The sequence below is a fragment of the Neoarthrinium moseri genome (genome assembly GCF_022829205.1).
Source record: "Neoarthrinium moseri strain CBS 164.80 chromosome Unknown scaffold23_Wmoseri_CBS_16480, whole genome shotgun sequence".
NCBI lineage: Eukaryota > Fungi > Ascomycota > Sordariomycetes > Amphisphaeriales > Apiosporaceae > Neoarthrinium > Neoarthrinium moseri.
The window spans coordinates 499,701-521,594 of NW_026055137.1; the positions used below are offsets into that span (position 1 = coordinate 499,701).

At 53.7% G+C, this 21,894-nt stretch overlaps 10 protein-coding genes across 10 annotated transcripts; 8 read left to right on the forward strand and 2 right to left on the reverse strand.

Moving 5' to 3' along the window:
• Window positions 1-92: 92 nt before the first annotated feature.
• On the forward strand, window positions 93-791 carry JN550_006639 (uncharacterized protein; the record flags this gene model as incomplete). Its single annotated transcript, XM_049318400.1, has 3 exons — window positions 93-309; window positions 372-594; window positions 656-791. The coding sequence occupies 3 exons, from the start codon at window positions 93-95 to the stop codon at window positions 789-791; spliced, it is 576 nt and encodes a 191-aa protein (XP_049171527.1).
• A 939-nt stretch (window positions 792-1,730) lies between these two features.
• On the forward strand, window positions 1,731-3,583 carry JN550_006640 (uncharacterized protein; the record flags this gene model as incomplete). Its single annotated transcript, XM_049318401.1, has 2 exons — window positions 1,731-3,169; window positions 3,229-3,583. 2 exons carry the CDS (start codon window positions 1,731-1,733, stop codon window positions 3,581-3,583), a joined length of 1,794 nt encoding a protein of 597 aa, XP_049171528.1.
• A 564-nt stretch (window positions 3,584-4,147) lies between these two features.
• Window positions 4,148-5,639, forward strand: JN550_006641 (uncharacterized protein; the record flags this gene model as incomplete). Its single annotated transcript, XM_049318402.1, has 4 exons — window positions 4,148-4,187; window positions 4,245-4,301; window positions 4,364-4,549; window positions 4,606-5,639. 4 exons carry the CDS (start codon window positions 4,148-4,150, stop codon window positions 5,637-5,639), a joined length of 1,317 nt encoding a protein of 438 aa, XP_049171529.1.
• Window positions 5,640-6,311: 672 nt separating this feature from the next.
• JN550_006642 (uncharacterized protein) lies at window positions 6,312-7,211 on the forward strand (the record flags this gene model as incomplete). The annotated part of the gene is made up of 2 exons (XM_049318403.1): window positions 6,312-6,432; window positions 6,595-7,211. 2 exons carry the CDS (start codon window positions 6,312-6,314, stop codon window positions 7,209-7,211), a joined length of 738 nt encoding a protein of 245 aa, XP_049171530.1.
• Window positions 7,212-8,236: 1,025 nt separating this feature from the next.
• On the forward strand, window positions 8,237-8,719 carry JN550_006643 (uncharacterized protein; the record flags this gene model as incomplete). The annotated part of the gene is made up of 1 exon (XM_049318404.1): window positions 8,237-8,719. One exon carries the CDS (start codon window positions 8,237-8,239, stop codon window positions 8,717-8,719), a length of 483 nt encoding a protein of 160 aa, XP_049171531.1.
• A 159-nt stretch (window positions 8,720-8,878) lies between these two features.
• On the forward strand, window positions 8,879-10,406 carry JN550_006644 (uncharacterized protein; the record flags this gene model as incomplete). Its single annotated transcript, XM_049318405.1, has 2 exons — window positions 8,879-8,922; window positions 9,020-10,406. 2 exons carry the CDS (start codon window positions 8,879-8,881, stop codon window positions 10,404-10,406), a joined length of 1,431 nt encoding a protein of 476 aa, XP_049171532.1.
• Window positions 10,407-11,206: 800 nt separating this feature from the next.
• On the forward strand, window positions 11,207-12,907 carry JN550_006645 (uncharacterized protein; the record flags this gene model as incomplete). Its single annotated transcript, XM_049318407.1, has 1 exon — window positions 11,207-12,907. The coding sequence occupies one exon, from the start codon at window positions 11,207-11,209 to the stop codon at window positions 12,905-12,907; it is 1,701 nt and encodes a 566-aa protein (XP_049171533.1).
• Window positions 12,908-13,382: 475 nt separating this feature from the next.
• On the reverse strand, window positions 13,383-13,862 carry JN550_006646 (uncharacterized protein; the record flags this gene model as incomplete). Its single annotated transcript, XM_049318408.1, has 1 exon — window positions 13,383-13,862. One exon carries the CDS (start codon window positions 13,860-13,862, stop codon window positions 13,383-13,385), a length of 480 nt encoding a protein of 159 aa, XP_049171534.1.
• A 908-nt stretch (window positions 13,863-14,770) lies between these two features.
• JN550_006647 (uncharacterized protein) lies at window positions 14,771-17,812 on the forward strand (the record flags this gene model as incomplete). The annotated part of the gene is made up of 5 exons (XM_049318409.1): window positions 14,771-14,915; window positions 15,189-15,953; window positions 16,003-17,242; window positions 17,305-17,386; window positions 17,561-17,812. 5 exons carry the CDS (start codon window positions 14,771-14,773, stop codon window positions 17,810-17,812), a joined length of 2,484 nt encoding a protein of 827 aa, XP_049171535.1.
• Window positions 17,813-18,298: 486 nt separating this feature from the next.
• On the reverse strand, window positions 18,299-20,722 carry JN550_006648 (uncharacterized protein; the record flags this gene model as incomplete). The annotated part of the gene is made up of 1 exon (XM_049318410.1): window positions 18,299-20,722. The coding sequence occupies one exon, from the start codon at window positions 20,720-20,722 to the stop codon at window positions 18,299-18,301; it is 2,424 nt and encodes an 807-aa protein (XP_049171536.1).
• Between the last annotated feature and the right edge of the window lie 1,172 nt (window positions 20,723-21,894).

A 21,894-nucleotide genomic window follows, 5' to 3' on the forward strand; every position in this document is an offset into this window, starting at 1 on the left:
GCCACTCTTCAACATTTTCAAGTTGCTGTCATCACACTATCCTGTGCGAGACCCTTCAACCTTCAACAACTCCAGCGCCCATCAACAGGAAAATGCTCGCACTTCTTGTACATTTTCTGTTGCCTCTGGTAACCTGCCGGCCGACGCCTCCCGGCCAAGGCACTCCTTCCTCGTCGTTGACGCCACCCCCCGACGGCCACACTTGGTTAAACCTGGCACAAATTAATCTCAAGAATTGGGAGCTCACCGGAACCAAATTGGACTGCAGAAGGGAAACAACCGACGAACTCTACAGCTGCGAGTACTCTTGTAGGTAGTTTCTGTGATCAGACAATATGGTTAAACAGTGGCTCGACTGACAGTACCGCCAGTCCATTGGAATGACCCTAACTATAACGACTCATCGGATTGCTCCAACTACTTCAGCTGGGATGGTGTCACCGTCGAGCAAGGCTCCAAGAACAACTTTAACACCGAGGCAACCAGATGCGATGGATCGCTACTGCCCTGGGACTTCAAGTTCAATGTGGTACGATCGGTAGAATCCGCCTGGAGCTACAGCATGACTATCTCTAGACAGCGCAAGGATCCGAAGTAAGTTTTGAGACATAGTCAATAGATATATGACCTATTGTAGTGCTAATTGCATACCTAGGCTCTTTGGGCCCTGGCCAACAACGTACTTCGGATACCCTAATATCACAATGGATCGCGACATGGACGACCAGAAGACCAAAGTCTATTCTCATGACGAGATCATATACGTGACCATACAGGGGCTGTCTCAATGATAATAGCAGGAGATTCGTGAGTTGGAGAACCGTGAGAGCAGTCTATGAATTGACCGAAGAGCACTGGACGCTGTTCTCACTTATGAAGATGCTTTCGGGGTGGCATCTCGGGTGGCATCCATTGTTTTTGGTTGGCGCGGTCATGAGGCTCTGACGGGAACTAGAGAGCTGGAAGACTGTAGCTCATGTCTGCAGGGTTCAGACTTGAAGACTCGAGATTGAGGCAAGACGCATCTGTGCGCTGCACAGATTCTTGCGGGAGATGCAACATTTGTGACCTCTGGCCAATCGCCGGACGAATTTCGGCACGGGATCTTATACATTCTCATTTGTTCAGCACGGAGCTTGCTCTAGATATGGATCGATGTTGTTTAGATGGTTCCCTAACAATAAACACTCCTTCATTCAGGCGAGAAAGCCGTTGAAAGACCAAATCCCGGTCCATCGAATACAGCACGCCTGACTACCTGCTTGATGTCGACAATTGCTGAGCTGGGCCATCATCTCGTCCGCTACGAACGCCAAGTCACGCCCAGCAGGCATTAATATGAAGCTTGATCTGAAATAAGCATTCCGGATAATATGATGATCGTCAAATCTGCAGCGCTTTGTTGCTTGTCTCCGCTCCCTTGTCCAAATCGGGCAGGCCCAAGACCTTCCCTGTCAATGCCCCCTGTCCGATAGCACTCAATCCAAGGGACTGCCAGCTTCTCCGATCTCCGAATGCATCCAGGGTGATATTGTGGATGCGGCACTCGCAAATGCCAGCATCATGACCGCCTGTTATGAGGCAATGAAGGAGCCGGGATTAGTTCTGAGTAGCTAATAAAAGGGCGATTTAGCCATTTCATTCTGTGGTCCCGTCTTCCTGTTGTCTACATCCTGATAGACTGTCTTCGTGTCTATCGTTGGCAAGTGAACGTAAGGATGGCGAAGAACATGTTGGGAAGATTGGCTTGCTGTGTCGCGCTGGCGACACCGGCGCTCTCTATTGTCATGAGCCGAGTGAACCCGGGAAGCAGAGTCAGGCTATTGGCAGCGCCTGCTGCCGACCAGATGATCACGCTCTCTATCGGGTTGACATTGAGCAATGTGGACCAATTGGAGGAAAAGTTGAAGGCAGTTTCCACTCCGGGGAGCCCGGACTATGGCAAATATCTCAACAAGGACGAAGTCGCCGCTCTCTTCTCCCCATCCGCTGATGCTTTTAGCACTGTTGTAAGCTGGTTGCAAAGCAACGGGGTCGAACACATATCTGAACAGGGATCGAATGTTAACTTTGCGACGACAGTTGCCAACGCAAACAAGCTGCTCGACACCAAGTTCGCTTACTACGATGTCGAAGGTGTCCAGAAGCTGCGGACGAGGCAATACTCTGTGCCTGATGAGGTGGCAAGCCATGTGCACCTGATCCATCCGACGACGTACTTTGGCAGCACGAAGTCGTTCAGAATGCCGGAGGACCTAATCGAAGTATCGAAGATTGCCATGGCTCCATTTGCCGTCAATACTACAAGCAATTGTTCCGTGCTGATCACACCTGACTGCTTCCGTACAGCTTATGGCGTAGACGACTATACGCCAGACGCAAGCAGCGGCAGTCGGGTCGCTTTCGGCAGTTTCTTAAACGAGTCGGCACGCCTGGAGGACCTCCATTTGTACCAACAGGCCTATGGGATCCCGTTGTCAAACTTCTCCGTGGAAGTGATCAACGGCGGAGAAGATCACCAGGACATCAATGGCTCAGTTGGTGAAGCCAACCTCGACGCACAGTTCCTGAATGCGGTCACTTACCCTCTCCCGGAAATCCAGTACATCACTGGAGGAAGCCCCCCATTTGTCCCGAATCTGGACATTCCTGACGCAGAGAGTAACTCGAACGAGCCTTACCTGGAGTATTACGAGTACCTCCTCAACAAGACCAATGAAGAACTTCCACAGGTTATCTCTAACTCATACGGTGACGATGAGCAGACCGTGCCACCAGACTATGCGAAGCGTGTCTGCGATCTGATCGGCATGATGGGCTTGCGGGGCATCTCAGTGCTCGAGTCATCTGGTGACACTGGTGTCGGAGCTCCGTGCATGTCCAACGACGGGAAGAACCACACCGAGTTCACACCAAGTTTTCCCTCCAGTTGCCCCTACATCACCTCTGTTGGTGGAACTCAGTCATGGGCTCCAGAGGTCGGCTGGGATGGAAGCAGTGGCGGCTTCAGCAACTATTTCGCTCAGGCCTGGTACCAGGCCAAGGCTGTCAACACCTATCTTGAGGAGGGCATCAATGCGGAGGCGAAGAAGTACTATGAGGCTGGCGCATACGCCAACTTCTCGGGGAGAGCATTCCCTGACATCACGGCACACAGTCTCCATCCCAAGTAAGTTTGAAATAATCTACAAAGCTGATGGAAAAAAGCGAGAAGCTGACAACAAGAAGCTATGCCGTCTACAGCCGCAATAGGCAAGGGCAGACTGGAGGGACGTCGGCCGCAACCCCGGTTGTGGCAGGAGTCATCGGTCTGCTGAACGATGCGCGCCTCCGCGCTGGCAAGCCAACCATGGGTTTCCTCAACCCGTTCATCTACAGCTTGAAATACGGTCCCCTTATCGATGTGACCCTCGGTACCGCGACAGGCTGCACAGGGGTAAACTCGCAGACGGGCCAGGAGCTTCCAGGTGCTGGTATTATCCCATTCGCGACTTGGAACAACACCCTCGGCTGGGATCCAGTGACCGGGATGGGCATGCCTTACTTCAAGGAGATGGTAAAGGTGGCGTTGGATATTGTCTAAAAAAGAGAGGCAGGGTTATAGTAACCTTCCGAACACCAATGTTTCAAAGATATATGAGAAAGAAGCAATACACTTAGAACCACTTGATAGCTCTTGGCTGCGTGACAAATCATGTCAAGTTCTACTTATCTCATGCGAGAGACGCCTTGCTCAGTAGTGAGAAATGGAGTAGTTTTCTGACTTGCGTATCAGTAAGGAAGTTCTCAAGGTATGCGTATTACCAAACAGACAAACAAGAGTCCACAATTTCTTAAAGTTGAGAGACACCCCTTCGCGTTAGTGAGTTCGGCGCGATAAACTGGTCCCACCGGGATTCAACGCCGGATGCCGTCACCACTTTTTCCTGCCATCTTCCAATTGCAGGGGGGCCGGTCCGCGGCAATAAGACGGAATGGCGTGCTTGGCTTCTTAGCTGATAGCGATCCAGGAGTACCTTCATTGTCCTCGACAAAGTCGCTTCACAAAGCGATAATAGGCGAATGTTTGCCTGTTCACCCTTCAGTTTCCAACTCTTTTCGCGAGGGGGCCAAGCATGAGGAGGTCGCGTCAGCGTGAAAGGGAACTATGGCGAAGGATTCTCGTGCCAATGGGACCACAGGATGTAGTGAGTCCTCCAACGGCGCAGTACGGATCGTGAAGAGGGTTTTGGGGTTCTGTATAGACAATTGGCTGGTCTTTGGCTTTGGCATTGCAACACTGCTGGCATACTTCTTTCCTAGTAAGAATGAGTCTGCATACTACCTCCGTGAGCGAAGTTGGGTGCTGACAGAACTTTGCCAGATGTGGCCGCTAGGGGAGGCGTCATCCGCTCAGAGTACTCGATTCTGTATGGCGCTATTGCTCTGATCTTCTTCATCAACGGTATGCAGCTTTCGCCGCAGAAGCTGAAGCAGCACGTCACCAATTGGCGCCTGCACATAATTGTTCAGGGCGTTGGGTTCGTTGTCATCCCGGTCCTCATTTTGAGTGAGTTCAATAGACCACCTGCCGACCTGGAGATGGACGATATCTAATTGTTGCAGTTCTGATACGTATCGTGATTGCTTCCGGTGGTCTGCGAGGTGGTATCGACGTCACTGTTCTTGTTGGCATGGTGGTCGTCAGCGCAATCCCGACTACGATTGCATCCAATGTGGTCATGACCCGAAACTCGGGTGGCGACGAAGCAGCAGCCATCATTGAAGTTGTTATTGGAAATGTATTGGGTCCGTTCATCGCTCCGGGGTTGATATATGCCTTTATTCCCACGGATACCGAGTTCGACTCGGTGAGGCCGGCGTCACCCGCAACGCTTGGCCCAATGTACGCCAGTGTGATGAAGCAGCTGGGCCTGAGCGTCCTCATCCCGCTGGCCGTGGGCCAGGGGCTCCGTTGGAGTTGGTCAACGAGAGTTGAGTGGATGCTGAGAACTTTTCGGCTTGCGAAAGTGTGTTCTCTCTGCATGGTCCTGCTTGTCTGGGCCACCTTCTCAGGGGCTTTCAAGACTGGTGCCATCTATGACCTGCCCAAGTCCTCAGTCGTGTTCAACATACTGATGAATCTGGCGTTGTATATGGTTTTCACCGTGGTCTGCTACTACTCAGCATACCCCCCAGAGTTTCTGTCCAGGCCAGTCAATGCAATCGTTGCCGATTCGAAGCTGGGCCGTCACCTGCCGGCGGTCATTCGACGAGCCCTGACGATGAAGAAGATGCCCAAAGACCAGGTCGTAGCCGTCTGTCTTTGCGGTGCAGCGAAGACGCAGGCCTTGGGGATTCCCCTAGCCGATGCCATGTGGGGGCAGCACGACAACGCGACGAAATCGCTGATACAAATCCCAGTGCTCCTATATACCATGGAACAAGTCTTTACAGCACAATTTCTGACCATCCTGTTCCGCTGGTGGATACAGAGAGACAAGAGGACAGATTGTGACGATGACTCGGAGCATGCCGAACAACGCCAGGTAGTTGGGAACTCGTCCGAAACGTCTGACGGCCAAGGATCAAAAGAAAACGAGAGGGAGGTAGTCAACAGCCTTAACGCCCAGCGCGTTCATGAGAAGGTAGCATCATGATATGGCAGATCCGCATCGAGATGCCAGCGGGCCACTAATCAATTCAATTCAAAAGATTGCAGTCAAGACAAATGTGCACATCCGTGCCTCGCTTACATTCCACCATAGACATAGTAGAAGTGGTATGCGGCTTGCATCTCGGGCTGTGGCATTAGCCGTGTAAGTGCTTGTCGCCACAGCCGAAAGAGGAACTACGAGCGATCCAGGTACGGGCCTCTGCATACGTCGAAATGCTGGGTGGGCCAACTGCAAGTGGAGTTTGCACCATATCGTAAAGCTTCAAGCTTTGATTTGGGCCCGAGTATAGGGTTGCGGATTTTGTCCTTGGCCGAATCTACCAGAAACCTTGCTGCTCGTATGATCGCGTTGCTTCAGTGAGCTTCTGCGGAGCCGATCACTCCCAGGGTGGCAGCTGGTTCCGTCATCGCGTCCCACCCTCGAGCCCAGCTCCCCGCCGAAGCTCGCCTGCAGCTGGTCGCCGCCAGAAAGTCACCACTTGTTGATTCTCGCGGACCCCGTGCCTTTAAAGAAAGCTTTCTCCCTCCCTGCCTCTCTCTCCTCCGAGGGACGATTGGGCTCTCGATGAGCCAGCTCGAATGAGTCGCACCATCTGACGGGCACAGCAACGATCCCCAAACCCAACCTTGGAATCCACGTCTGCAAACGGTCACCATGAGCTCCGCCCGGGCCTTGCGGGGCAGCTGCCATTGTGGTCGGAACCAGTACATCATTCGAGTGCCTGCCGATGCAAGTCGTGATGCCCAGGTTCTCTTCAATACAGACGCGACCCAGAGTATGTCTACCCGACGCCGTGGCCATCCAACTCGGGAGCTTCCCGTCGGCAAACACGGCTGAGAAGATACATGTCACAGCTACACACAGCCACACCAGACCAGACCATATCCTATAGACCCTACCTGAGCAGACTTGGTGCTGACAGTGTGTGCTACCCTAGGAGTTTCCTCAGCTTCGCCCCTCTCGGCTTTCCTCCGCGTGCCATTGACCTGGTATCACAGCCAGACTTTCCCGTTCTTCGCAGACGAGACCACCTCGGCCATCCGGCGAGTCTACTCCCATCCAGCCGAGCAACACACGCTGAGACACTTCTGTGGGTTCTGCGGCACACCGATATCGTTCTTCACTGAGCAGCCGAGGAGCGAGGCTGAGTACATCCGCCTGACTCTCGGCAGTTTATTGACGGAGGACTTGCACGACCTGGAGGAGATGGGTCTCCTCCCCAGTGACGACGAGGACGATGCCATGGACATAGTCCCAACCGCTCCGGCCGCCAGTACAAGCACACAGCTTATTGGGCGCAATTTCACACACATTCCATGGTTTGATAGTCTACTCGACGGTAGTCGCCTGGGTACTGCTCACACCACAAGAGGCATTCGAGAAAGTCGAGACGGCAGGGTTCGTGTGGAATGGGAAGTCACCGAATGGACCGGCAATGACAACGACGACGACGTCGACGCGGAAACAGAAGCCTCTGAATCCTCAGCAACCGGCAAGCGGAAGCGCGGAGAGACGGACCAGGGCCATGATGCTACTAAGACCAGTGCACGTTGATTTTTGTTTTTATCTTCGATGGCTGGGAGGTCCGCAAAGCCGCGCGACTTTCACGTGTAACCTCGCTAGTGTGTAAGTTGTAACATAAAGAGCGGCGTTTACGAGATCTTACGACGCATTGCTATTAATGAGAGCCATTGATTTGCTACTTTGAAGGCGGCCCGTCAAAGGCATTAGAAAAGGGAAAAGAAAAAAACCGCAACAGTGGATACAACAGTGATGAATGGGGGAAGGAATGAAAAACACAATGGCCCTGATAATGGAGTCGAAACCCGAGCTTCCGGGCTCGACGTGACTTGCATAGCAAAGGCAGCCCGTAAGTCCGCGAGGCTGGACTGGACAGTTGCCGGAAGACTGGAGGCTTTTGACCTGCATCAACGGCCGGCACTGTCTCCCGTGGCTCGGCATAGGGAAGCGGTTCCGCACCTCCTGTATAATAATACAGCTTGTTATGGAGGCTTTGAGCATCGGCGTGCATTGTCTGTGACATGTGCTTCAGCTTAGGGCCAATACTCCGACGCTTAATCTGCAGGCACGGGAGCGTTAAGCCATGCATTATGTCCGTTGCTGAGATATGCCCGTGGTGCATCACTGACAGGTAGATAGGGTGCGCATGCCACTCGGTAACATGTACAGCTCGCGTCCAGAGCCACGTCTCGTATTGAACACCCATAGTGTACTATGGCCGACGCGAACGGAATAATTGCGAGATACGCAGATCAGTTCATCTAAACGCTATATTGCCGCCGTCTACGTGGAACGGTCGAGGTCGAGAGCCTGGTCAAGCGTTCAGCCGCCAAGCCGCCCATCCCATTGGAGCTCACCCGAACCGAACAGCTCCCGCCGTCCGCGCGTGGGTGGCTTCGAGCTGGCGGCTACGAATCCGCGTCGTGCGCCACCTTCACCAGATGTGCGCCGCATGCACGAGAGCTTCATACCTGCGACTCTGCAGGGCTGGTCCCTGTCGGCTTTCGCTCAAAGCAACACCGTGCCGGATCACGGCGGTCCTCCAATGCGGAAGAAACATGCTGTCCTCTGATGGAGTTCGCGACCCTCTGGCGCCGCCCCAGGGGCCCAGGCCACCTCGGCGCGCAGCCGAAGTTCTAGCGGCTGTCGCTGCGTCGTCCCTCACGCCTTCGGAGACGCGGGCCGCGACATTGGTACATCTGGCCAGCTGTTGCGGAGGAATTTGGGGGTCGTCCCCTCAAGGGACCAATGCTACGAGCCCCAATTACCCCGCGGGCGGGGATCGTCTTGCTGCTGGCCATGAATGGGGCGTTGGAGAATCAGCCTTTGGTCACAGATGGCCAAAAGGCATCTCGGCCGTGACGGTCCGACGTGGGAGAATTGGGAAAGGACTCGTTTCCCAGCGGACGGGTCAGGCAGAGCAGACCTTGTCCAGCGGCCTCGTGCCCGTATATAAGAAGAAACTGTCCTGCATTCTTCCGCCACCGGGAGCTTCTGTTTTCTTGGAATCGATATCTCGCCCTCCCTCGGCCCCCTCTTGAGTTCAAGTTTCCACAGCCTCTTCCTTGGTCTTGGCACCTGTTCGAGTACTATATTTCTGGTTTTCATCCCTAGCCGAGATCGACACATATAGTTCAGAGCTCCAATTAGCCTAGATACCCTCCTGTGCTCGTGTTGCTTTCTGTTGGAAACGCGTCAACATGTCTTTACCCTCAGACTTTCTGTGGGGGTTTGCTACCGCATCGTGAGTGGCATGCACCAGGGCTGCAGTGCTTAGGGCTGCAGTACTTTGAGATATGATAAGTGGGACAGGCAAGCTAATATGGCAACTCTCCTTTCAGCTTCCAAATCGAGGGCGCCACCAAACAGGACGGCCGAGGCCCATCCATCTGGGATACCTTCTGTGCTGTGCCGGGAAAGATTGCACACGGCGCTAATGGTGACATTGCCTGCGATTCATATAACAGAACTGCGGAGGATATTGAGCTTTTGAAGAAGCTTGGGTCCAAGTGCTATCGTTTCTCCCTGTCGTGGTCCCGTATCATCCCGCTTGGTGGTCGAAATGATCCCATCAACCAGAAGGGTCTCGACCACTATGTCAAGTTTGTGGACGATCTCCTCGAGGCCGGCATTACACCGTTCATCACGCTCTACCACTGGGATCTTCCTGATGAGCTGGACAAGCGATATGGTGGTCTGTTGAACAGGACCGAGTTCCCGTTGGACTTTGAGAACTATGCTCGCGTCGTCTTCAAGGCCATTCCAAAGTGCAAGAACTGGATCACATTCAATGAGCCCTGGTGCAGCTCCATCCTGGCCTATAGCACTGGTTTCTTTGCTCCAGGACATACATCGGATCGAAAGAAGTCTCCCATCGGTGACAGCTCTCGAGAGCCGTGGATTGCTGGCCACAACCTGCTAGTCGCCCATGGAAGAGCCGTCAAGGTCTACCGCGAGGAGTTCAAGCCAAATGACAAGGGCCAGATTGGTATCACTCTGAACGGTGACTACACCTACCCCTGGGACCCAGAAGACCCGGCAGACGTGGAGGCATGCAACCGAAAGATTGAGTTTGCCATCTCGTGGTTTGCCGATCCCATCTACTTTGGCAAGTACCCGGACTCGATGCTCAAGCAGCTTGGGGACCGCCTCCCCACATTCACAGATGAGGAGCGCGGGTTGGTCCAGGGCTCGAATGACTTCTACGGCATGAACCACTACACGGCCGACTACGTCAAGCACAAGACTGGCACCGCACCGGAAGACGACTTCCTCGGAAACCTGGAGACGATGTCGTACAACAAGGCGGGAGACTGCATCGGCCCCGAGACACAGTCGTTCTGGCTGCGGCCCAACCCAGAAGGTTTCCGTGCGTTGATCAACTGGCTGAGCAAACGTTACGGATACCCGCCAATCTACGTCACTGAGAATGGCACCAGTATCAAAGGGGAGAACGATCTGCCAAAAGACGACATCCTAAAGGACGGTTTCCGTACCAAATACTTCCACGATTATGCACATGCTTTGGCAGATGCAGTCTCCAAAGATGGTTGCAACGTCAAGGGTTACATGGCATGGTCGCTGATGGACAATTTCGAGTGGGCTGAGGGTTACGAGACACGATTTGGCTGCTGCCACGTTGACTACGAGAATGGCCAGGTCAGAACACCCAAAGAGAGCGCCAAAAAAATGAAGCCGCTATTCGACAGCTTGATCGCGAAGTCATAGAGGAGAATTGGAGATAAAGAGGAGATAGCTGGGGTTATGTACATCTGTGGAGTACCTCTTAGTTTTAACTGGACCAAATACTATCATTTCAACAAGCGCGCGGCAACGTACCGACTTTCGTCGGATCCCCATGTCCAAGGACCTTTTTCCATATTTACATAAGCGCTGATTCGATATCTTGTGAAATCTTGGCTTCTCGCTTGATTGATCATATGTAGGAATAAGGCACGGGTTTCATCACTTGTTTCAGTCAATTACGAACGGGGTTACACGAGATGGCCGACACGACCGGGCCTTGTACTGTCAAATGCAGCGTTATATATATACGATGCATATTTCAAATATTTGCGTGATTGAATGACATGATATTTACGAACGCCTGACAAAAGTTTCACCATAATGCGCCTAGCACTCTTCCGATGGAAGAAAGGGCCAGGCCCGGTACTTCAGTCGCCGAGACCTGTCTCAAGAAGTACACCTCAGTTGGATTCTCTTTGTGCATTATGTCGTTGGAATCACAGTAACCTTCCAAGTACATCTGCGGAGAGTCGCCGATCTGGTTTAGTCACAGTGTCGGTCTCGAAAACGAAACTTGCAGCTGAAGAGGGTTGCTGGTTCTGCCGAACCCTGCTGAAAGCTATCACGCAGCTTTGGGATATAACTCCGGACCAGCTTGCGAAGATGGTTCAATTTCGCGTGCGTTTCGATACAGAGAGATTCACAGTGCATGGGCAAAGTCATCTTCCACCTTTGCAGATATTTACTTTAGAAGGTGCATTCCCTTGTGCCAATTATGCACGATGAGGCTGACTTGGTCAGGTGAACCGCAGATCCCCAGGCTTGTACAGGATGTTGAATTCTCCTCAGAAGGAGGCTGCGAGTTGTCGTTCAACTTTATCAAAAACCAGCTCAGCAACTGTGTGCAAAACCATCGTCCATGCCGCTCATACCAGGATGAAATGAGAAAGGTCCTGGGAGGCGGCTGGCCGAGGCGAATTCTGAAGATAAATAACAGAGGATCAAAGATCAAGCTGGTTGAGTTTCAACCTGCAATGGAACAAAAGTATGTTGCCCTAAGTTACTGCTGGGGTGATCAGAGAAAGCAGTTCAGGGCTATAGCCTCCACGTTGCCAGCACTACGAAAAGGCGTCAAAGTTTCACAGCTCCCGGTGACTATAAAGGATGCCATCAAGGTCTCAATTAGCCTCGGTATCGATCTCATATGGATAGACGCAATGTGCATCATACAAGATGATCGCGCGGACTGGAAGACTGAGGCGTTGAAGATGGCTACTGTATACTCAAATTCCCTGGTCACTGTCATTGCAAGCGAGGCGAAATCCTGCGACCAAGGTTTCTTGAGCAACAAGCGGAATCATTCAGTGGTGCTTGGTGAAGTGCAGGTCGAGTCCAAGCCTGTCGTGATACGAGGTAGAGTGCTGCGGGATTGGGGTCACCATCGAAATGGACCCCAGTCTCCAGAGAACTACCAACATCAGTGCTTGGATCCTGTTGACACTAGGGGATGGATCTTGCAGGAGAGGCTTTTATCCTCTCGATACATCAGCTTCACCAGTGGTGAAATCCAATGGGGCTGTCAGGACTGCAAAGTCTGCGAATGCGACCAACCATTGCAGCAGGATCTCGCATCGACAGGGTCATCAGATGACCAGTGGTTTGCTACCGTCGACGAGTTCTCTATGCGCCACCTCTCTGAGCGAACTGACGTGCTGATCGCTTTGGCCGGTATTGCGAAACGAGCATCGACAATGCTGGACGGGAATTGGACTTGGTATGCTGCAGGTCTTTGGTTAGAACCGCAAATGAGTCCACTCGGGGCTAGAAGCCTGTTATGGTACCGGTGGTCGAATCTTGGTCCTGCATACTTCCCCAGAGTTTACACAGCACCAAGCTTCTCCTGGGCGTCTGTTGCTGGACAAGTTCAAACAGCAGGCCAAATAGATGCTGAAGGAGGAGATTTCCCAACAGCGGTCGTTGAGGTTGATATGATTAGAAGTACCCCAGATATGTTTGGCCATGTTGAAGGTGGCCATATGCGATTATGTGGACCATTGATATCGTCAAAGCTATCTCTTCGGGTCCCGGGGGGCGTACCCGATTCGCAGGCCAAGATCGATGTAATGGAACCGGAGTGCTTATATGTTACAACATGTTTCCTGGATGGGCCGGTCGAGCGAGTCTCGCACCCGGAAGGAGGTTTTACGGTTCAGAGATACAGGTCCGAAAACCTCGAGGACTCAGAGAAGGTGCGCGGCGAGGTGCATTTCGATCATGCCGATGTCTTTATTCTACCTATTACGGCGGACTCGCGAGATCTCATGAAGCCCGGGCAAATGAAAGAAAGTGCCTCGGGCGGAGCTCTCGTACTGGCGCGCGCAGTTTCGGGTCAGGGATATGAGCGGATCGGGATGGCCCAGTACACGTGTAGCAAGTTGGCTGACTTGAAGAGTATGTCGAGCTCAGACATTGATTTGTATTAGCTGTTTGACGGAGTTCAACTTCTGCGGTTGCTTCCGTGCACCGTGAAATATCAGTACGAATTGTACCAGGCGCAGAAAGGTATCCTTCACACCCAATAGTGTGAGCAAGTGCGTGTTGTCATTAGCTCTGCCGTAGATTTACCACAGAAACATTCCTACTGTTGCAAGCATGTATCCTCTTTCCGACCAAAAAGTCAGTTATTCGAATTCTCTTATTATTGGCCAATGGGTTTTGATTTAGATGAAGTTTCCCTGGAGATCTTTCCCTGGTCTATATACACTCTCTACGTCCATGCATAGACAGAGAACAGTATGGAAACGATAGAGGTTCAGAACAACGACATGGTCAACGAGAAAACGATAACACCAAAGCGATGAGAAATGGTCTAAAAAGTCCTAGTTTATAATGCTGTAACATTGTGCCTGGTCAAGCCTTATGTCCGAGCCGTTGTCATCATTATGAAGTGCTTTTGAGTTATGCACCCACGCCAAGCTGTCGCTGAAGCTGCGTTAGAGAGTGGTTCTCCATTGTTGTGCGAACATCTACAGCGACAAGCTTGCCATCGACCGGCTTCAGCTCAATAACGGTAACCTCCTTGACCCTTGTCTCTCTCTGCTCGGGGTCATTCTTCAGCACTCTGCCGTTGATCCCCTCGAAGATGACGGTGCGGCTGCCATCCCCATTGCCAATGTCGTACGCTACTGCGACCTCGTGGTATAGCTTGGCGAGCCTTTCCACCCGCTTGACGAAACCCTGCAGGACCTGGCCAACTGGGGACGCATCCTTGGAGTTGGTAGTGAACCTGGTCTCGTTGGAGAAGAAGTCACGCAGGGGCGTGGGGGGCTTGCCAAGAGCGTCGTACGAGGGAAGGAAGGCCTTGAGGAAGAGCAGGCCTGGGGTAGCGCTGTCCGGGATGCTCTGGTACGGGCCGGCGTGGACGCTCGCAGAGGCCATTGTGCGGAAGAGCGATAAGATATGGATATGTATAGATTTGTGTAGAGCTACTTGTGATGTTTCTAGTGGAGTTTCAGTTGACCAGTAGTCGGTGAGATGGATGATGTGATTTAGATATCTCCTGTGGTCAGAGTGAGTCTGATGCTCTCTTATACGGAGCTCGTCGATCGGCTTTTCCGATCGTGCTCTTTACACAGTTGGGCGTCCTCCATTTCTGAGGTCACCCTAATATTCATGCATCCGTTGGATCGCTCGTCTATCTCTGGAGCCTTTTCCCTTGGCGAATGCTTCACATGTCGTTGGTCGAGTGACGCAGGAACGTATGAGGTAGCTATAGCAAATGAAGGCGCTGCAGCTGGGTTTCACATCAGTAGCTACCTAGTTTTACCTGTTCGAGAAAGACTCCAAGCATGGTGACGGAGGAGATGTCGCGCACGCTGATAGGGCAGCCATATCGGATTGGGGATCTCGTTTGGGAAGCTCGGGCGAAGAAACGACCGACAGATTGCTGGACCTGCCCAAGTTGTGAGTGATGACTGGAGAGACCCCTTTTCGGGACAGGCTGGGGTGTGTTGGGGTTGGCTGTCAAAGGGTCCAAGGTTGTCTACATGTGAACTAGCGGCATCGGCGCTGCTTGGGTTCCGTTACATAAGCAGCCCAGCGGTTCCTGGCTCGTGGTTGGCGCTCTGTGGCCTGAGCTTTTGGGCGAGCTGCAGCCCGGCACCTGGAGCTAGCTAGACGTCACTGCATGCGGCGCCTCAACGTTGACTTGCAGCCTATCTACAGTTGCGGGCAATCGTTTGGGAATTGCTGCCATCTACCAAACTCCCGAACTGGCCGCGCGCACTCAGCGCCTTGCTTGAGCAGATACTCCCCTTCCTAGCTGTATGAACATGAGGTGACCGACCATGGAGGCCCCTCATCCGACGGCTGGATGGGAAAGGGTGGGTGAGCGGTTCTACCGCAAGACCCAGCTCTACACGGCTGTCTTTGACAAGGATCTGGACTTGGACAACTACATTGTTGCTGGGGCCCCGTACGGCGGTGCCATAGGTATGGACTCTTCCCATTTGCCTGCATCACTTCATTGCACCCCGCCTGTGTCTGTTCCCGGCCTCTGCGTTCATGTGCGTTGTCGCGCTTGAAATGGGCGCCCATGTCTGTTGTGGTCCTCTAACTGCAACACACATCATCGCCCGGCGGGCCCCGCGCCCGTCACATGCTCATCAACGTTGCAACGCGCCCCCAATATATGTCGATGGATGCATCCTCACCTCCTGTGATATGACGTCTTCTGGTCTGTTTCTTCATACTGACTGAAAACAGCAATATACCGAGATGAGAGCAAATTACAAACGCTGCGGGCCGCCAAGTCCTCGAAGCCCAGCATCGACATCTATAGCTGCTCAGGGAAGCTCCTGAAAAGCATAGCTTGGGACAAAGGTTCCATCAAAGGCCTAGGATGGTCAGAAGACGAGAAGCTCCTGGTCGTCAGCTACGACGGCACCGTCCGTTGCTATTATGATCTTCAAGGAGACTTTACCCAATTCTCCCTCGGACGGGAGGCAGAAGACTTTGGCGTGCAGGCTTGCAGATTCTATGACCATGGAATGGTTGCATTGCTATCCAATAATGCTCTGATATCTGTTTCCTCGTACGACGAGCCCAGACCCAAGCAGCTTGCTACACCACCAGAGGGAGACGTCCAGGCCTGGACAATTGTCTCCCCGAGCTTCACCCTGTCACGGTCCGTCGAAGTGCTCCTAAGCATTGGCAAGACAATCTACGTCGTGGATGCCACTGACTGCGAAGACCGTTTTCTTGATATCGGGCCGTTCACCGAAATTGCCGTCTCTCCGAATGGCAAGTTTGCCGCACTCTACGCCGCGGATGGGAAGACCCATGTCATCACGTCGGATTTCCAAAGTCGCTTGAGCGAGTATGACTCCAAGTCAAAGATTCCTCCCAAATACCTAGAATGGTGCGGCAACGATGCTGTGATCATTGCCTGGGATGATGAGGTCAATGTTGTCGGGCCTGAGAGTGCTGTGGCGCAATATTTCTACGATGGCAAAGTACACATGTTAGCTGGTGAGACCAACCGCTCTCGTCGCGCACTATATGTTGCTAATTGTAGCAGACCATGATGGCGTCAGACTCATCACGAATGATGTCTGTGATTTTATACAGAGGGTGCCGGACGTCACAGATGAGGTATTCCGCTTCGGCACCGAATCTCCTGCATCAATTCTGCTTGACGCGGTCGAGCAGCTTGAAATACAGTCGCCAAAGGCCGATGACAATATTCAGCTCATCCGGCCGAGTCTCGTTGACGCGGTCGATTCTTGCGTAGCTGCAGCTGGCCATGAGTTCAATGTCCATTGGCAGAAGCAGCTACTGAAGGCTGCTTCGTTTGGCAAATCTGTCCTCGATATTTATAACAGCGATGACTTTGTTGACATGTGCGAGACACTGCGTGTTCTCAACGCGGTGCGCTTCTACGAGATTGGCTTGCCCCTTTCATACGAGCAGTATCAACGATTGACGCCAGAAGGATTAATTCAAAGACTAATCAACCGCCACGAGTATCTACTAGCACTGCGCGTCGCCGGCTACCTACGACTGCCCACTGATCGCATCTATGTCCATTGGGCATCGACCAAAGTACGGGTCGGTGCTGAAGATGACGATGCCATATGCCGTCTGGTGGTGGAGAAGCTCGCTGGAAAGCCAGGTATTTCATTTGAGGCCATTGCCCGTGCAGCATATGACGAGGGCCGTGGCCGTCTTGCGACCGAGCTGTTGAACCATGAACCGAGGGCCGGTCGCCAAGTACCCCTTTTGCTCAGCATGGAGGAAGACGAAATAGCGCTTGATAAGGCTATCGAGAGCGGAGACTCAGATCTAATATTCTTTGTGCTGCTGCAGCTCAAGAAGAAGCTCCCTTTGGCCTCCTTCTTCCGCGTCATCAATGCTCGTCCCGCAGCCACCGCGCTGGTGGAGTCCTCCGCAGCATTGGAGGGTGACAACACTCTCCTGAAAGACATGTATTACCAGGATGATAGACGGGTAGATGGCGCCGGGGTCTTCATTCGCGAGTCGTTGCACCAACCCGATGCCCGTACGGCGGGCGATAAACTGGCGCTTGCGGCCAAATTACTGTCAGATTCACGAGATAACACATTCGAGCTGCAAGCGCTGAAAGAGGCTGCGACACTGCTTAGGATGCAGGAGGCCTTCGACCGAGACTTCTCGGACAGCTTCACGGGCCTAAGCGTCAACGAGACGCTGTTCAAGCTGATCCGCTTAGGATACCACAACAAGGCCAAGAAGATCCAGAGTGAATTCAAGATTCCCGAGAAGGTGGTCTGGTGGATCAGGTCAGTCTTCCTATCTCTAACTTGTCCGGTACGAGACGCAACGCTGACTTGATCATGACTAGGCTCCGTGCCCTTGTTGCCAAGCGGGACTGGAACGAGATCGAAGAGATTTCAAAGACACGTAAAAGTCCAATTGGATGGGAGGTGAGTAGTCTCCCGCATTTCAGACTCGCTGGCACCCCTTGGCCACTCATCCTTTCCCCTCATTCCCCCATTGGCTATGCCCATTCGTTCTCCCATTGCCCAGAAGATGCTTTCAATTTACTCCTCCTGAATGTGCCTCACTACGGAACATCACTAACGGGCTACTGTCTGCAGCCGTTCTTCAACCAGACCCTCCAGGCAGGCAACCCCCGCCTCGCCGCTGTCTTCATCCCGAAGTGCACCAACCTCGAGCAGGGCGCCGCCATCACCATGTACGAGAAGTGTGGCATGCGCGTCAAGGCTGCCGAGGAGGCGGTCAAGGTCCGCGATGCCGAGGCGTGGATGAACCTGCTCGAGAGTGCTGGCCGGGGCACCACCGAGGGGAGAGAAATCGAGAGACTGGGCGCTGCGGTGTTCAAGAAGTGAGGGACAGATATGCGTTACATGCGCCTAGACATGAAGGACCCGCCTCTGTTGATATGGTTCCGAATGTAGATAGATACTGAAGCTCATACGGTCCTAGGTACGGGCGATACAATTGCTGTTACTCGCTGACGCTCTGGGTCAGCGTGTCATCATGCAAGACGTCGATTCATCAATAAAACTGCGATGCTTGTGCATCGCTCTACTCTTTGCTAGTATACAACACGAGGATGCTCCCATGCCCCCTTTCATGCCCCAGTAAAAACGACCGGACGCCTGCTCTCTTTCGATCATGTCACATGCCTCCCGGTTTCTCCTCTTTACCCAGCGCGCCTATTCAAGGGGCTATGTACGAGATTTCGCCCTTCAATAAAAACAAAACCCTTTGTCAGAGACCTGATTTTTTCCCCCCCTTGCACTTCACCACTCGGTATCCGAGGCGTCGACGTCGGAGTGAGTTATGCAACCATCTTTGTACGAGACGAATAACTACTTCATCTCGAGCCCCTTCTCGCCGTTGGCATCCACGGGGGGCGTCGGCATGTCGCTCAGCTCCCGCGGCGCCGTGCTGCTGCTGGTCGTGGCGGCCTTGAGTTCGGTGTCGCTGCTGCCTTTCGCCGGGGATGCGGTGCCTGCGGCAGACCCAAAGAGGCCCTTCCCGAGATCTATGCCCGCGACGCCGTCGCGAAGCTTGGCGAGGTTCGTGGCAAAGGCACCGGGGGTATCCGCGCTGGCGCTCTTCTTCAGGCTCGCATGCGCATCGCCGTGCTCGGGCGTCAGCGCCTCGTGAGCCGTCTCCACGCCTGTCAAGACGCTCCTAGATGCTTGCAGGCTAGGTGGCGGCGTCCCCGTCTGCGATCCCGGGGGTGCTGGACTCCTGCTCCGGTTATGTGGCGCAGGGCTGGTCGATACATTAGACGTGTATGCGCCAACGCGCTCGCCCCTAGCCGCAGCGGCATCGAGGTAATCGTTCATCTCGACATCGGTACGGCCGAAGCAGCTGGCCCACCATCGGACCTCGCTTAGCCTGGGAAGCAGCAGGCGCTCGCGGCCACTCTGGCGGTCGTCGATGGTGCTGTCATATTCGGGGTTAAGAAATTCGGGCTTGCGGCTGAGGAAATAGTCCCACACGCTTCTCGTTCTCTCGGTGGCTCGCGCATCTTTGCGGGCCTTTTCCGAGTTCCAGAGGAAGGTGCCGTATTGGGCAGAGTACAGGTGGTACAGAAGGCGCCTTAGGAAGCGGTCGTTGAACTCGAAGCGGGTTGGGTGCTGGCGGAGTAGTTGGTAGGTGGAATCCAGGAACTGGTGGAAGACGGGCGAAATCTCGTTGGGCCGAGTAGCCTCGCTGGCTTCTGGCTTGGCCTGATCACCGTCAGGGGGCGATGAGAGGTCGTCAGAGTCGGCGACTGGAGTGTCCGCCGGCGTGCGATTCTTGTTGAAGAATCGCTTGGCGCTCGCAAAAGCATTCTCAATGGCGTCACCCGCTCTGCCCTCCGACTCGCCCGGCTGGAGCGTGGTACCAGCCATGGTATCCTTCTCCACGGAGAACCATTTCTCGTGATTCAGGGGCCCGGAACGTTGGTAGAACATGTGGCCAAACGACAGCCAGTCTTTCTCTATGAGTATTATGAAGCCATCAATCGTGCGGTAGAAAGGGTCAAGCATGAGCTGGGACAGGGCTGACAGCTGGCTTGTTCGATCCCAGCCATCAGAGCAGTGGATGAGCACATGAGAGTGGCGTATGCCGACCTGCCGCGCGATCAGAGCGGAGCCGTCTAGGACACCAGTGATGTGCTTGAGCCAGCCGCTCTTCTGAAGCAGCTCGCGGTTGGGAGGCAAACGGCTGATGTCGCCATCCTTGATTGCATCTATCACGGTGTTGAGCGACTCCCGCATCACGTGGATGTTGTCGATGTTCAGGTAGGCCTTGGTGGCAAAGTTGTAATAGTCCATGTTCTCGGAGCCCTTGCCCATGGCCTGCATGACGACGGCGTTGATGGTAGGCCGGGCATCGACGATTAGGTTGCTCTGCTGGGCGCCGTAGACCAGGCGTTTCCCCGTCTTGGCATCGATGTGGGACTCTCCGGCTGCTATCAGCTCGTCCTCCAACTGTGCCGTGGCAAGGGACTCGGCGTCCAAGCTGGCGTCCCGTATGTCGGCCTGGCTCGACGCCGGGCTCGGTTCGGCCGTGTCAATGGTGGGCACCTCGAGCCCGTTAAACTCGACTGTGGCCGAGGCCGAGAAGCTTGCGCTGACGATCCTCTCGTCCTGCACGCTGCGGTTCCCTCTCAGACCGACGCATGGCTGCGAGCTGCGGGTGATGGAGCAGTTGTTGAGCGAGTGCAGGTAGGTCAGGACGGGGATGCGCTGGCGAGAGCGGTAGGGGCCGGCATGCTTGAGGACGTTGTCTGATATCTGGGAGGGGACGACCAACAAGCCCGGATAGGTGGGGGAAAAGGCATAGTCCTTGTTGATAGTGGATATCCTCCAGCCCCTGTCGACGGACTTGTTGCTGATGCCTTGCCTCCTGAACTCGGTCTTGGGGTCGTAGAGGTGCCAGCCATCCAGAGGCTTCTCCTGCTTGAGTGGCTGGTAGCTGAAGGCATACAGCTTGTCCAGCCTGCCCAGGCGACAGGTCCGGTTGCGGATGTGCTCGAAGGCGTCGCGCGCACTAGTGTCGTCGGTGAAGTGGAAGCTGATGAAGGTGAAGTCCCGGCCGCGGATGCGAATGGCCGAGGGCCTTCCGGAAGCCGGAGGAGCGGGGCGGAAGTTGCAGTGGGCGAGGATGGGGTATGCGATGTAGAGCTCTCGGGTCTTGGGAGCATTTGGCGGCAGTTGGACACCGTCCGGGGGCGTGTTGGGCATGACAAAAATGACGTGGTGGTCTGCGAGGTGCAGGTCGCCCTTGTGCATCTCGCCGCCGCGAACGGCCTCGACGTTGGGTATCTGGAGGAGGACAGGGCTGGTCAGCACGCGCGGGTTCCGGAGGACGGTACCAGACAGACACCAAAACACAGTATTCTGCGTAAGGGGCCCATGCTAGGACTGGAAGGCGTACCTTTTTGACCTGCATGTTCAGGTCTTATGTCTGGGTCGAGGGTGCTTGGGCTGGTGGTCGCATTTGCGAAGCGATCGTCGAGCGCCGGACGGAGGGGCAGCTCTGATGGCGGGTCGCGGGCAGGGTAGACGGCGGGCTGAGGTGCGGAGGAGTCAGCGACACGATGTGGACCGTTTTATAACGGCAGCAGGAAAAGCGAAAGAAGTGAAGAGCCGATCCGAGCGTTCCCAGTCACAATCGCGCCGTGAGATGGAGCATGCGGATGTGAGGGTTCACATGGTCGACGGGCGCTGCGCTGGAGGCATGCAAATCACACGCCGCCGTGGACTGACTTGTTCACCAGCTTAGACTACCTTAGTTAGCTAGTTATCCCCCAAGTAACGTATCCCACCCCACTAACGGACCGCTACCCACCGCCTCACTGGCAGGTACGTACCTTTACAGTAATAACATAACTAGGTAGGGTTGTGTAGGAAAATGGCTTATGCTCATCTAGGTCGCAGGCTGCCCACAGGTTGTTTTGTATGTATGAATATAGTGCATTTGGTTTGTTAGTAGAATAGAAAATTATCGTCCTGCCATGTATCTCTTCCTTTTCCCAACCGCCGTGGTGCACTTGTCAGGTACTTCAGTATGGCATATGCACCAAATCCCGTAGTGCACGTGGAAGCTTCAACCTCTACTTACGTAACGCAGCCCGCATCTCATCCACCATCTTCAAAAAGTTCGAGTCTACGATCCGGCCACTTGCACGCGCTATAGGAATGAAGTGGTGCGCCAGAAAGTCGTCCTTCTCGGGGTCCAATGTAATATCGCTGCTTGACCTTGGAATAGTACTTTAAAGCCTTTGTCCAATACTTTGCAGAGAACGTGGGTTTTATATGCATACACGTTAGCTAAATCTAAGTCGCTTGGAGCTGAATGTAGGTCACCAGTATTCCATCCGTGCTCAGTATCTTTTTTTTTTTTTTTTTTTTTTTTTTTTTTTTTTTTTTTTTTTTTTTTTTTTTTTTTTTTTTTTTTTTTT